The sequence below is a fragment of the Rhinoderma darwinii genome, chromosome 10 (genome assembly GCF_050947455.1).
Source record: "Rhinoderma darwinii isolate aRhiDar2 chromosome 10, aRhiDar2.hap1, whole genome shotgun sequence".
NCBI classification, from domain to species: domain Eukaryota; kingdom Metazoa; phylum Chordata; class Amphibia; order Anura; family Rhinodermatidae; genus Rhinoderma; species Rhinoderma darwinii.
The window spans coordinates 104698785-104712793 of NC_134696.1; the positions used below are offsets into that span (position 1 = coordinate 104698785).

At 46.6% G+C, this 14009-nt stretch overlaps 1 protein-coding gene across 22 annotated transcripts in view; it reads left to right on the top strand.

Moving 5' to 3' along the window:
- The window catches only part of UBR4 (ubiquitin protein ligase E3 component n-recognin 4), a 72152-nt gene extending 59556 nt beyond the window's left edge, over positions 1 to 12596 (top strand). For all 22 annotated transcript variants that reach the window (XM_075840523.1, XM_075840529.1, XM_075840531.1 and 19 more), the window contains 12 exons: positions 393 to 583; positions 1044 to 1217; positions 2171 to 2270; positions 2992 to 3213; positions 3574 to 3687; positions 5420 to 5562; positions 6008 to 6133; positions 6221 to 6415; positions 6767 to 6991; positions 9621 to 9711; positions 10765 to 10927; positions 11793 to 12596. In XM_075840523.1, the coding sequence (XP_075696638.1) occupies positions 393 to 583; positions 1044 to 1217; positions 2171 to 2270; positions 2992 to 3213; positions 3574 to 3687; positions 5420 to 5562; positions 6008 to 6133; positions 6221 to 6415; positions 6767 to 6991; positions 9621 to 9711; positions 10765 to 10927; positions 11793 to 11857 (1809 nt within the window). In that variant the 3' untranslated portion in view covers positions 11858 to 12596. The remainder of the gene's footprint in view (positions 1 to 392; positions 584 to 1043; positions 1218 to 2170; positions 2271 to 2991; positions 3214 to 3573; positions 3688 to 5419; positions 5563 to 6007; positions 6134 to 6220; positions 6416 to 6766; positions 6992 to 9620; positions 9712 to 10764; positions 10928 to 11792) is intronic.
- The last annotated feature ends 1413 nt before the right edge of the window (positions 12597 to 14009 follow it).

Genomic DNA, 14009 nt, shown 5'->3' on the forward strand with positions numbered 1-14009 from the left:
TCTGTACACTTCTTTTAAGGGCTTGTAGCATTTTGGCCGCTACAACCCTTGTGCAAAGAGTAAATGACCTGGTCTTACATTTGCCAAAGATTATCCTCTTATGCAATGTGCATGATGCATCCTAGCGAGATCAGGTTGTTCATTTCGGGTGAATGGCAGAAGCAGGGTAAGGTTTTTAATATCTTGTGGTACTTCCCTCATACAGCCACTAGATGGCACCATATCACCTACAATGAGAATTATACACATAGATCTGCTGCAGCTTTTCAGTACAGGTCATGCAGTGTATATGACAATATTAATCAGCAATGTGAGTATTTTTTATTAATTACCTTGTCTTGTTCAGTACATTTAATATTACATTATCTTCCTTTGCGCTCTCGTCTGTGCAGGGGAACCTACTGCTCACCGGGGATAAGGATCAGCTGGTAATGCTGCTCGATCAGATAAACAGCACGTTCGTAAGATCGAATCCCAGCGTCCTGCAGGGCCTGCTACGTATCATCCCTTACCTGTCGTTTGGAGAGCTGGAAAAAATGCAGATTCTGGTGGACCGCTTCAAGCCATACTGCACGTTCGAGAAGTAAGCCTCGTTCTCAGGACCCTGTCCTGCGTGTTTTGGGAAGTTCAACCCGCACCATTGTCTCGAGCTAGAAAAGTTGTTCAATTTTTCTGTTTCTGCTTCTTTCATTGATGAATACGGCACCTTGGGTGTAGACTGTTCCACTCGGAGGATCAACACTACAAATGAGTGACAATGTGTGTAAACTTAGCTTGTGTATCCATCTCTTAAGGAGACACTAAAGATAAATTGTCTGTCAACTACATTTGCAATGCAGTTGAATATATAGTCTATGGTTCCCTGTTATCAGCCACTTCAAGGTTGGCTATAGACTTTTTGGTGTTGACCTCTCCTTTAGATGTTATATTACCCATGTATGTCCGTTTGCTTCTCTTCCAGGGGATAACCAGGCCCGGTACTTTCACCGCATTAGATCTAACTTTGCACGTTCCTGGAAGTAATCACGTCGTCTCTTTTTCAGGTATGATGACGAGCATTGCACAGACGACAAGGTGTTCCTGGACTGTTTCTGTAAGATTGCCGCCGGCATCAAGAATAACAGCAACGGTCACCAGCTCAAAGACCTCATCCTTCAAAAGGGGATCACGCAGAATGCCCTGGACTACATGAAGAAGCACATCCCCAGCGCAAAGAAGTAAGACTCCCACCATCACTAACGAGAGACAAACTGTTACACTAACACGGAAAACATCTGTCATAGTCCAGTCTATTGTCTCACACGGCGGCAAAACTTTCCAGCTCATATGTGATTTCGGGAACCCTGTGGGCCATTACACGCGACCGACTGCCACTCAGTCCGTTTTTCACGGCATCCGAGTGGCACCCGATCGTTTCATGGTCCCATTCACTTTAGCGGGTGAATCGGACTCGACTTTCCAATCCATGGAAAGATAGGACATGTCCCATCTTTCCACGGATCTCGGACGGGTTCCAGCCGGCGCACACGGTCGTGTGCATGAGACTTTATAGTTACGCGGATATTGTATGAAGGCCAAATATGTAATTTTTTATTTATCTGATAAATATCTGAGCAATTGGGATTAACCGTTCAATCAATGTTTAAAAAGTTCAGCAGCTTTGTAGAAAAATCTCAGTTTTCATCTCTGCTTGCTGTAAGTGAATGGAAATCGTCCTGGTTACACTCCATCAGTTCAGACCTATCACTTCTCACAATGTAACTAAATACATCAGCAGCACAAATCTCTCTCCCATCCTGATGAATATCAGTCTGGAGTCCAGGCATCTTAGTTCACAAGAGATTGTCTAGACCCAATACAGTTTTAACAGACCAGGAGTCGGGACAGGTTTTCAGTCTCTGAATTTTAACAAGCATGGTTCTTATTCACGGACAGCAAGCAGAGATCTGCACTAGTCAATCTTTATTTACATAAAAAGCGAAAATCCCTTTCTGGGTATAATACAGCTTGTTAATGATTTCTACAGCACTATTTTGCTTCTGTGTAATTGTGGACAGGTGAGAATCCCTCTAAGACGTTGGCACTTCCCATGTAGTGTATTCTGTGTGTCTCAGGTGTGTGCGCCAGGTTGTTCCCTGCGGCCTCTTTACCGGTCTCTTGTTCCTTTCAGCTTGGATGCCGATATCTGGAAGAAGTTCCTCTCTCGACCGGCTCTCCCCTATATTTTGAGGTTACTTAGAGGATTGGCCACGCAGCACCCCCCCACACAAGTAAGAATTACCCCTGGATGCACACGTGACGGCACACGGGATCCTGCGTGTTGTACCAATGATCTCCGTGTTCATTCACGCAATTGCAATATTATTCAACCCCTGTGACAATGTCTCCACAAACAGTAAGGCTCGTGGATTTCTTATTCTCTTCTAAACATCTGTCCCATATTCTTTAAAACCAAGTAAGAATCCGCTGTAAGATCTATTTGTATTCATGGCAGAGAATACTCACTTTACAGGTCCATTTAATGGCTATTGCTGTAGTTCCTAAAAAAGTTCAAAAATATGGTCACAGGCTGAGAGTTTACATAGTGTAAGGAACGGGTTATCCAGCAGCACAGAGTATTTCAGGAGACCTGTGCTTTATTAAGTTGGAGGTCACTGACTGAGCATTACGTAGTGGAAGAAGCAGTGTTCCCAGCAGCACAGAGTATTTCAGGGGAAGAGTGTGCTGTTCTTGTGGAAGGACACAGCCGGAGAGTTGCATAGTGGGAGGAGCAGGGTGTCCAGCAGCACAGAGTGTGTCAGCAGAGGAGTGTGCTGATCTTGTAGAAGGTCACAGACCATTACGTAGTGGGAGGAGCAGGGTGTCCAGCAGCACAGAGTGTGTCAGCAGAGGAGTGTGCTGATCTTGTAGAAGGTTACATAGTGGAAGGAGCAGGGTCCCGTGTAGCACAGAACAGTGTCCCAGACTTGACTCCTCGTCTCTCTATTTTAGCGGGCTCTTATTGGCACAGACTCCATCACAAACCTTCACAAGCTAGAACAAGTGTCCAGCGATGAGGGGATCGGGACCCTGGCAGAGAACCTGTTGGAAGCTCTTCGCGAACACCCTGATGTCAACAAGAAGATTGACGCAGCAAGGAAGGAGACTCGAGCCGAGAAGAAGCGTATGGCCATGGCAATGAGGCAGAAAGCGCTGGGTACCCTGGGCATGACGGTGAGTGGATAATGACACAATAGGAGTGCGATATTCCAGCTCATACCCAATACACAGAACATATTATTTTATTTCCATACATTAAGCTTAAGTCATATGTCCATTTTATAGTCTAAGAGAAAACAGTCAGCGAGCTGGTGGGCAGACACCCCCTAACAGCTGAGCGTCTATAATAAAGGGAGGGGGCTATTTGTTTTTTCTACGTCCGTTTAGTGCCAGATGTAAAGATGACACTTCTGTGAATATAAGTTATCCGTGTAGAGCAGGGAATGCTGGGAGATGTCAGCTCTGAAGCCAGCAGAGTTTTAAATGAGGCTCTGGACAGCAATGAAACCTGAACATTTCTTTCTTCTCCTCCAGACTAATGAGAAGGGTCAGGTGGTGACGAAGACGGCTCTTCTGAAGCAGATGGAGGAATTGATAGAAGAGCCCGGACTCACCTGCTGTATCTGCAGAGAAGGCTACAAGTTCCAGGTACCCTGAACCGTTTCATGTCCATTCTGTGTGATGCAGTTTAACCCCTTAACGCACCTTGACGTAAGTGTACGTCATGGTGTTGGGGTGCATGGATGGAGCGTGCCCCTTCCTAAGGGCGATCACGCTGTTCCTGGCCGTTTAACCCCTTATATAGTGGGGGTGCCCCCTTACGACAGCTCATCGTTGGCCGCCCCCTTACGACAGCTCATCGTTGGCCGCCCCCTTACGACAGCTCATCGTTGGCCGCCCCCTTACGACAGCTCATCGTTGGCCGCCCCCTTACGACAGCTCATCGTTGGCCGCCCCCTTACGACAGCTCAACGTTGGCCGCCCCCTTACGACAGCTCAACGTTGGCCGCCCCCTTACGACAGCTCAACGTTGGCCGCCCCCTTACGACAGCTCAACGTTGGCCGCCCCCTTACGACAGCTCAACGTTGGCCGCCCCCTTACGACAGCTCAACGTTGGCCGCCCCCTTACGACAGCTCAACGTTGGCCGCCCCCTTACGACAGCTCAACGTTGGCCGCCCCCTTACGACAGCTCAACGTTGGCCGCCCCCTTACGACAGCTCAACGTTGGCCGCCCCCTTACGACAGCTCAACGTTGGCCGCCCCACACTGTTATCGAAGGGTGCCGATGGTTGTCATGGCAGCCCAGGAGCCTAATGAAGGCCCCCAGGACTGCCTTCCCTCTGCCGCTGTTAAGCCCTGCCTGTAAAAATGACTATACACTTTAATACATTAGTATTGCAGTGAATTGTTCCAACGATCGCTGGTTCAAGTCCCCTAGGGGGCCTAATAGATTGTGTAAACAAAGTTAAATAAAGTTTTTAGTAGTGAAATTTTTTTTTTTAGAAAATTAAGTTACAAAAAAAAACATTTGCCCTTTTACGTAATGTAAAAAATAAACAAAATTGGTATCGCTGCGTCCGTAAAAGTCTGAACTATTACAATATAGCGTTATTTAATGCGCACGGTAAACGCCGTAAAAAGAAAAAATATATAAACCGCCAGAATCGCTGTTTTTTTGGTCATCTTCGCGGTGAAATTTTTTTTATAAAAGCGATCAAAAAGTCTTATGCTCCAAAAAATGGTACCAGCAAAAACAGCAGCTCGTGCCGCAAAAAAAAAGCCCACGCACCGCTCCATAGACGAAAAAATAGTTATGGCTTCAGAATATAGAAAAAGAACATTTTTTTTTTCCCTAACAGTTTTTTCTTTGTAAAAGGAGTAAAACTTTAAAACTTCTATATAAATCTGGTATCACCGTAATCGTATTGACCAGCAGAATAAAGTACATTTGTCCTTTTTACCGCACCGTGAAAGACGTAAAAGCGACACCCAAAAGAAAATGGAGGAATCCGGTTTTCCCAATTCCACCCACTTAGATCTCCTTCCTCCTCCCACATCCAGGGTTGAGCCAATCATGAGTAGTTGATGGATCTACGATTAACATTTTCCCTGCACTGATACATTGTAGCAAACTTTGCGGGCATGGGAAGTTTGTCTAGATTGTATACGTTGTAATAAACCTTCAGCTGTGGGAAGTATAGGCTTTTTCTTTAGTAAGTAAACCATGTTCCCATCCACTGACCGCCAGCAGAGCTCTTGCAAATTGTGAGGAATTGAAACACAAAGGTTGCTGAACATTATACGATGATACAGCTTTATTTACCTTGAACCAGAAAACCCCTTTAAGGATTATTCCGAGAGTTTGTATTGTTTTTCAGCCCACCAAAGTGCTCGGAATCTACACGTTTACGAAGAGAGTGTCGCTGGAGGAAGCGGAGAACAAGCCTCGCAAGCAGCAGGGATACAGCACCGTCTCTCACTTCAACATTGTGCACTACGACTGTCACCTGGCGGCTGTCAGGTAAACTTCTCGTGCTACGCGGGGGGGATGTGGCGTCGTTGCTCCTCCAGCAGGGGTTCATATGATGTGATACGTACAGCGAAGGGTTAGCAGTAAGGATTTTAAAGGGTAACTAAGCTTCCTGGGAGCCGGTGGGGGTCCAAGCACATAGACCCCCCAACGATCGCTAAAACGAAGCGGCAGAAGCGCTCGTGTGAGAACGACTTTTCTCGGAGAGCCGATGCAACGGTGTACGGGCTCGTAGACTTTCTATGGAGTCCGTACACAGTTACATCAGCTTTCCGAGAAAAGCCGATCAGAAACCGGGCGGGTGAGCGCTCACGCTGCTTTGTTTTAGCGGTCGGTGGGGGTCTCTGTGCTCGGACCCCCACCAATCAAAGCTTCTGACATGTCAGAATTTTCTAAAAGTTTAGGTTCACGTTCCGCTTTGCTTCATCACACGCAGGTTGGCTCGTGGACGGGAGGAATGGGAAAGCGCTGCTCTACAAAATGCTAATACAAAGTGTAACGGACTCCTTCCGGTCTGGGGCCCGCACGTTCCGGAGTCTGCGTTCGCCACATGCTTGGCCAGGTAAGGTGTCGGCGTGTTTTTGCAGCCTCTGATACAATGTAACCGCCCCAAGCCGTCTAATAGTACACAAATGTATCTCCTGTGTAGGCACAATACATACCTGCAGGAGTGTACGGGTCAGCGGGAGCCCACCTACCAGCTCAACATCCACGACCTGAAGCTGCTGTTCCTGAGATTTGCCAACGAGCAGTCGTTCAGTGCCGATACCGGGGGAGGAGGACGGGAAAGCAACATTCATCTCATCCCCTATATCATCCACACCGTGCTTTATGTCCTGAACACGTAGGTATCCCTGTACCGGGGCATTATATAAGTTAAAGTGAATGTCAAACAGGAGTAGGTCCAATTGAAGAGGTGATTCCCAGCGATTCGCTGTTACAGAGCTGAAGGTTTGCAATAGTGTATCAGCCTAGAGCCTTAAGCCCTGAGTATAGGACTAGTGGGAGTTTTTGTTCTGCAGCCGTGATCTCAGAAGGATTGCATAGGCTGAAACATTGTAACAAACCCTCAGCTCTGTGAGCAGGACTATCAGGAAGGGTTTTCATCTTCTGTAAAAAAAAGAATGTTCTCATTTATTTACATTAAGCTGAGAGAGTTGCCGGTTATTTCATGTCGTTTGCCTCGTTATTACAGCACCCGGGCCATATCCCGCGAGGAGAAAAATGTCCAGAATTTCCTAGAGCAGCCGAAAGAGAAGTGGGTAGAAAGTGCCTTCGAGGTGGACGGTCCCCATTACTGCACAGTCCTCGCCGTGCATCTCCTGCCTACAGAGAGGTGGAAAACCATCCGCATAGACGTTCTGCGGCGGCTGCTTGTCGTCAGCCACGTGCGGGCGGCGGCACCCAGCGGATCAAACAGGTAACAACGTCCTGAGTTACACGACAATAAATCCGGAATCTCCGCAACACAAAGATGATTTTATTTAGGGCACATTTTGCTACGCACGCGAATCTGGTCCTGATATGTTAACCCCTTAATGACATGCCATGTACGTGGCAGCCATTAATGGGAAATATAAACCGGGCTGAGCTGGCACCATACCTAGCGGGTGACGGCTGTGTAATACAGCCAACACCTCACTGCAACGGGCTTTGATTCCGCCCGTTTAACCCCTTAGATGCCGCTGTCAATTGTGATAGCGCCGTTTAAAGCGTTCGAATCGGGGGCTTGCTGACTGTTTCCACTACTAACCAGCAGAATAGTGAGTGCAACTCTGAACTATAAAATGCATTGTGACCCAGGATCAGTAGAAGAGGAGTAATGCAGTGTAGGGGTAAACTCATATTAAAATTGTAAAATGTCTAAAAAAAAAAAAAAAAAAAAGTGGATTTGCCCTTTAAAATCCCACTGGTCCATAATTTGACTGATAAAGGAAGGAAACTTGTCAGATTGTATCGTTGGGGGCAGAATGATTAAGTGATGGACTATCCCAGTACATTAGTCTGCCCCGGGGTTACGGCAGAACTTTTTGCTTGATCCATCAGGATCGGTCTATAGAAAACCGCCCTTAGATGAGGGTCTTGACTTGGGGCTACAGGTAGGTAATATTAGAAGTTTACACCTATTTGAAAGGCGGAGAGACACTTTTTCCGCTGGTTGGACTGAAGACTTTTTATGCTCTGCTTACACGCTGCCTGTTGACATTGAGCTTACAAGACGTCTCAGGACTTTAAGGCATGTCCCTGAGGGTTGGCGTGTCTGTCGCTCAGTCATTTTTCGAAGGTCTTAACAATCACCCCCCCCCCCTCAGGAGCCCTTGAAAATTGTTAACAAAACATGTGGTTATACTGGAGCGGAGCGTCCCGACCAGCAGGGACATCACTGAGATTCCAGCGCTGGGCGAGTCTGTGTCTGCGGGTGCGTTACACAACAAACCAAACTAATTGTCTTTCTCTGGGGACGGTGATGAATTGTTTTAATTACTTTCTCTTCCTTTTACCTCCTGAAGCCGCAATTAATAAAGTATTTATAATCGACGTTCCTGCCACATTAGACTATTCGGGGAGTTGTCCTTTTACGTGATGGGCGTCGGGTTGGATCGGGTCCCCGGGACTTCCATAGTAACGAGCCGCTTGCTCGGGATCTATATTAGGCTGGGTTCTCACGTTGCGGGCACGCCGCGGTCGAGGGGCGCTCGAAACGGAGCCAACGTGTCGTTTTCGCATTGACTCTCTGGTAAAAGGACACGCGGTTCTGCGGCCAAGCGGCTGTTTATTGCGGGGTCATGAACGATAAAAGTTCAGTCAATGTGGTAACCGCACCAATCTACATATCGTCACCGTTACGGCCGCATCTTCGGTACAAAGCCATCTTTTTATTTTTCGTTTTTCACTCCCCGCATTCCAAGAGCCAAAACTTTTTTTTATTTTTCCGTCCGTAGAGCGTTGTGGGGGCTTATTTTTCGCGGGAGGAGTTTCTTTTGGTAGCATTTATGGTTTTTATATAATATACTGGGAAACTGGAAAAAAAAGTTCTTTGGGGGCTGAAGTTGGAAAAACTGGGATTCCTCAATTGTTTTTTGGGTTTAGTTTTTAACGGCTTTCACCGTGCGGTAAAAACGACAAATTAACTTTATTCTGCGGCTCAATACGATGACGGTGATACCAAATGTATATCGTTTTTTTTTGTATTTGACTACTTTTATTGATAAACTTTTTGTTAAAAAAAATAAAAAATGTTTCGTGTCGCCTCATTCTGAGAGGCAGAACTTTCACCGACTGAGCGATCTGAGGGCTAATTTTTTGCGGGATGGGTTGTAGTTTTTATCGGTATCGATAGCAATTGAAATTTTTTTTTTTTTTTTACTTTACTTTAGGGGGAAAATGGGGAAAAGGTTTTTTTTGAACTTTTTCATATTTTTATTTTTTTTCACTACTAAAAACTTTTCACTTTTTTTCACACACTTTATTAGCCCCCTAGGGGGACTTGAACCAGCGATCGTTAGATCGCTGGTACAATATAATGCAATACTAACGTATTGCAGTATATCGTCATTCTTACAGGCATCTGTTAAGCCCTGGCCAGAGGCAGAGTGAAGGCAGCCCTGGGAGTCTGAATTAGGCCCCTGGGCTGCCATAACAACAGTCATCACCCCCTGAACTCACTGCGGGGGGGAGGACGATGAGCTGTCGGTGGGGGCCGCCCCCTCTTTTCAACTCCTCAGATGCTGCAGTCGCGATTCATCGCAGCATTTATGGTGTTAAACAGCCGGGAACAGCGCGATCGCTGCTGCCGGCTGTTAGTCCAGGGTGTCGGCTGTAAAATAGCAGCCGACACCCGCAGCATATGGTGCGCGCTCCAAACATCACCCCCTGCACCTGGACGTAATGGCACTTAGAGGTGCGCGAAGGGGTTAAAGGGCCATACACTGTAATATATATTTGTATACGTTGCTGCAGGTGTAGGACGCAGCAGATGAGAACGGTCTCCTGTATCATTCAGGATTATGTTGTTTTGCATCTTCATTATACCCGTGTTCTCTCCACAGATTGACAGACAAAGCAATTAAGGAGTATCCCGTATATCGGTCCAGCCTGCTCTTCTGGGCGCTGGTTGACCTCCTCTACAACATGTTTAAGGTAACCCTACATGATCCCGTCTGCAGACGTACCGAGCACCTTACAGTCCCGCTCAACCTCTGTCTTATTACCTGTATTGTGGCGACAGCGGCTGCTGCAGGGAGTACGACCGCCCCGCGTCTGTTACCGGCTAATGCTGGTAATGTGGCGTGAACGCATTTCGGGTTCAGTTCTGTCTGGGACATCGCAGCTGTTCTCGCCATCACTCCTTTGCTCCCAGCATGTGACCCGCCCGGCGCAGGTATTCCGGGGCTTGTCGGTGACGACCTGGGTGTTTGGATTAAATGCTGCTCAAATGCACCAAGAAAATAATGATAAATTGTGGAGGTTTCTTAGGCCCCATGCACACGGACCATAATTGCGGATTAAAATACGGTTCCATTCATTTCTATGGTCCATCGACACCTTCCCAATCTGTCCTATTTTTTTTGTTTAACGGACCCTCCTCCCATACTTTATAATGGTGGAACGCTCTGCAAATGCGGGTGACTGTACGCGGCCGGCCGTGCCCCTAATCACAGCCCGTGATGACGGGTGCAGTCGTGTGCATGGGGCATTAATTGGACTCACGCGTTTCATCTCTGAGTAGCAACACAGGAGAATCTTACTTTAAAGGGATCTTCCAAGTCCCAGGCATCCGCATCAGGACCAGTTTAAGAGAATGCTACAGGGGAAGTGATGGGTTACGCTGAAATGAATAGGCGCCTAATGCTACTTAACCTTGCCCCCCTTAACCCCTGGTGCGGACCCCTTAGATAAGATCATGGCATTACCTCATATGCCCTCCTATGAAAAGAAGCGATCGGATATACAGGTCACCTTTAATCTGGCATCAATGGAGGTGATTGGGGATTATCAAGAATTCTGGATTATCGGGCTCTATAATCATTTACAGATAGGTCAGATAATCCCCCGGATCACTTGCAGGATACAATGAAGTCCTAGTCATATAATATTATCTGCGTAGGTTATTGGTTACCTCCAATCTGATACTTTGAGATTCTGGATTATCAGATTTTATATGATCACCACACATTGTATTTGGTCTTGCAGAAGGTACCAAACAGTAACACAGAGGGAGGCTGGTCCTACTCCCTGGCAGATTACATCCGGCTCAATGACATGCCCATCTACGAGGCGGCGGACCGATCCCTGAAGACCTTCCAGGACGAGTTCATGCCCGTAGAGTCCTTCTCGGAGTTCATGGACGTCGCTGGTGAGTAACGTGTTTTGTTTTTTTTATATGCCTATGGTCCTGAAACTTTTTTAGTCGCTCACCACTTACACTAATACAGGGGGGGTCTTAATTGAGGCACCCCTTCTATTACTCCCATATATCCAAAAGCCCTTTAAAAACAGAATCAGCCTCGAGTTCCCTAGTATATACATTGTACCCAAACTACGGCCTGGGGAACAAGCACGTTCGTAAATCTAAATCATTATCCTCAACTTTTTTTAAGATCTCTGCTTGCTGTTGGTCAACGGGAACATAAATGTGTTTATCCGGAGAAACGTGTGTACAGGCTACCCTGATCCTCTGTGAGATAAACAGATCTGCAGCATAAGGACTCATTCAGACCAGCGTTAAACTCACTGCATGTCCTATATTGGTGCGTTTTTACATCAATGGGTGCGTGAAAATTACGCAAACCACACGGGTGCGCGTCTGTGTGATTGGAGCATCAATTCCATTGGGGAAAAAAAAGGTGCTTTGCGAGTGCGTGAAAAACACGTGCCGCTCGCAAAACACAGATGCTATAATGCAGACGGACCGTATTTACGCATGTAAGTCTGTCAAGCTCGTGTGAATGTGGCCTAAATCTCTCTCATATCCTGATCGACTGATACATTGTAACAAACTGAGGACCAGTCTGTTTAGTTCACAGGATTGTCTAGACTGGGGACATTGTAACAAACCCTCAGCCAAGGTCAGGACTGGTTTTCAGCCTCTGGATGTAAACAATACTGTTTCTATTCACTGACAGCAAGCAGAAATATTGACATGAATGAGGCATTGAAACAAAAAAAAGTGTTTTTTTTCTGTCAAAACTTTACTCACCTGTTGTCTTTTTTTTTTTTAGGACTTTTATCTGAGATCAACGACCCTGACAACTTCCTGAAGGATCTTCTGAACTCTGTTCCCTGAGCTCCTCCGCTCTTGTGACGCTCCGCGTTCCTCTCCCGGGTGTTGCAGTAATGTGTGTTAATTCTCCATCTTGTATATGGGGGGAGGGGGGTGAAGCGCGTTCTCCCGTCACCAGCTGACGCCACGCTTTCTCCGGTTGACATATATTCTTTTAGATCTTGAGTTTTAGAATCCGTCGCATCCTCCGGTCAGACTCGGCTGCCGCTATTTTGGTGTGGGTTATTTTTGTTTTTCCTTTTTTTTTTGGTGTGTTTTCGAGACCCAGAATTTGATACAGACGTAAAGCCAAAGCGAATGGTGGATGTGGGACTTCTGACGAGAATCCCAGGAGGAACTGGACCACCCCGTCCCTGACTGCATGACCCGTTCAGCCCACCAAAGACGTTCATTGCATGCGACAAGCCCAGTGTCTCGTGCCGTGGTGACCCCCCCGATAGGAGCCCTTCCCTCCCGGGTGGTGACAACCAGATCGTACCCCACCCGTGTCCTTCAGAGGCTCCTCCCTGGTTGTCACCGGAGACCCCAATCATTTCCACATGTGACTTTGACGATCACGAGGCGGTCAGCGGTGCTTGCGTAGACCGTGTTGTGCTTGAGCGGTGGTTCAGCGCCCCCGCCCCCTCGCTTGACTGTTTCCGTGGAGGCAGTCGGTGCCGGTTGAGCCTCCGCAGCGGCCGTTGATTAACGTTGTAACTGACTAGCTGTTGTCTGCTTGATACAATAAAATCTCATCATAAAACTTCTGTTTCTCGAGTGGCGATGGATTGAGCTGGGTCGTGTTGTCCGCCGCGTCAATTCAATTACCGATCCCTTGCGTACGATTCACCCTCACAGCAAAAAAAAAAAACAGATTGTATGCAAGATATATGTACAATTTAATATATACCCAATATAGGTAACTAAAAGGCTTCGAAATCTGAGCTCGTTCATGTTGGCTCCGCAGTCACCTGCCATTAAAGGGCCGTTCCGTTCTTTTGTCAATAAAGCTTAATCATTGTATAAAAAAACGCTGCAAAATTCGAATATAATTTGTTTTATTAAACATTTCAAGATCTCTGCTTACTTTGACCGAATGGAAACGTTGTTCACATCCAGAGGCTGAAAATTCCATCTTGAGCTACTCCTGCTCACAAAGCTGAGGGTTGGATACAATTGTATCCAGTCTAGACAGTCCTCGGTGAACTAAGCAAACTAGATTTCAGAGTAATATATTTCACCTGCGCTGATACATTGTAACAGACTGTCAGAAACGGAACAAGATTTGTGCTGCTGATGTATTTAGCTCAAAGAGGATTGGATACAATTGTAACAAAGCCTCAGCTGTGGGAAGTATTAGGTCAGGAAGGATTTTAAGCAACTGGATGTAAATCAGACTCTTCAAAATTCCATGACCGTAAGCAGAGATCTTGAAAATGGTGAGAACTAGAAGCACAAAGTACATTTAAAAAGTTGGAGAAGTTTTCATTAGGCAATAATTAAACTTGATTTAGAAGTGATTAGCATTGAAATGAAGTAATTAGTGGATGGCAGCGGTGCCGTCCTAGAACTGCGCTGACGGGCATAAGCGTTCCCAAATCTGCTTCAAAGCTGTGGGAGTCTTTAGGGTTCTGCCAGGATAAACCTTGATGCCACTTATCTCTAATGATGTTTATAGGTTTTAAAGCCAAATTATCTCTGAAAGACTCGGTAACAGCAGATCTGACGCCCGGGGTCGCCCCGATCTCGCACCCGGCACCCTGACTGGTCAGTATTTATCTGTCAAATATCGTTCTGGGAAAGCTGGGTGCCAACTAATATAGCTGCCATGACCGCTCCAGGAATTGTCACCCAACTTTCTCAGACTTCTGCATTCTATATCTGTGTAGTTATGAAATCCCTCTTAGTCGCCATGTTTGAGGTCACCCAGCTTTCCCAGAAACTGACAATGGATCGTACAATGTAACTATTCCAATCTATAGAAGCTGCGTCGTCTCTTGTGATCTGCAGCCAGAACCTCATACTTATTATTTGTACTGAGAGTAGATGTGACGTGCGGAGACGGCCCCCGGGCGCCCAAATCCCACAGAATATTCCTCAAACAGTGGCTGCTTGTTCTGTAATGAACATCAACATCCAAACCTTAAAATCCTCAGCCTAGAGGGGGGTGGGACGG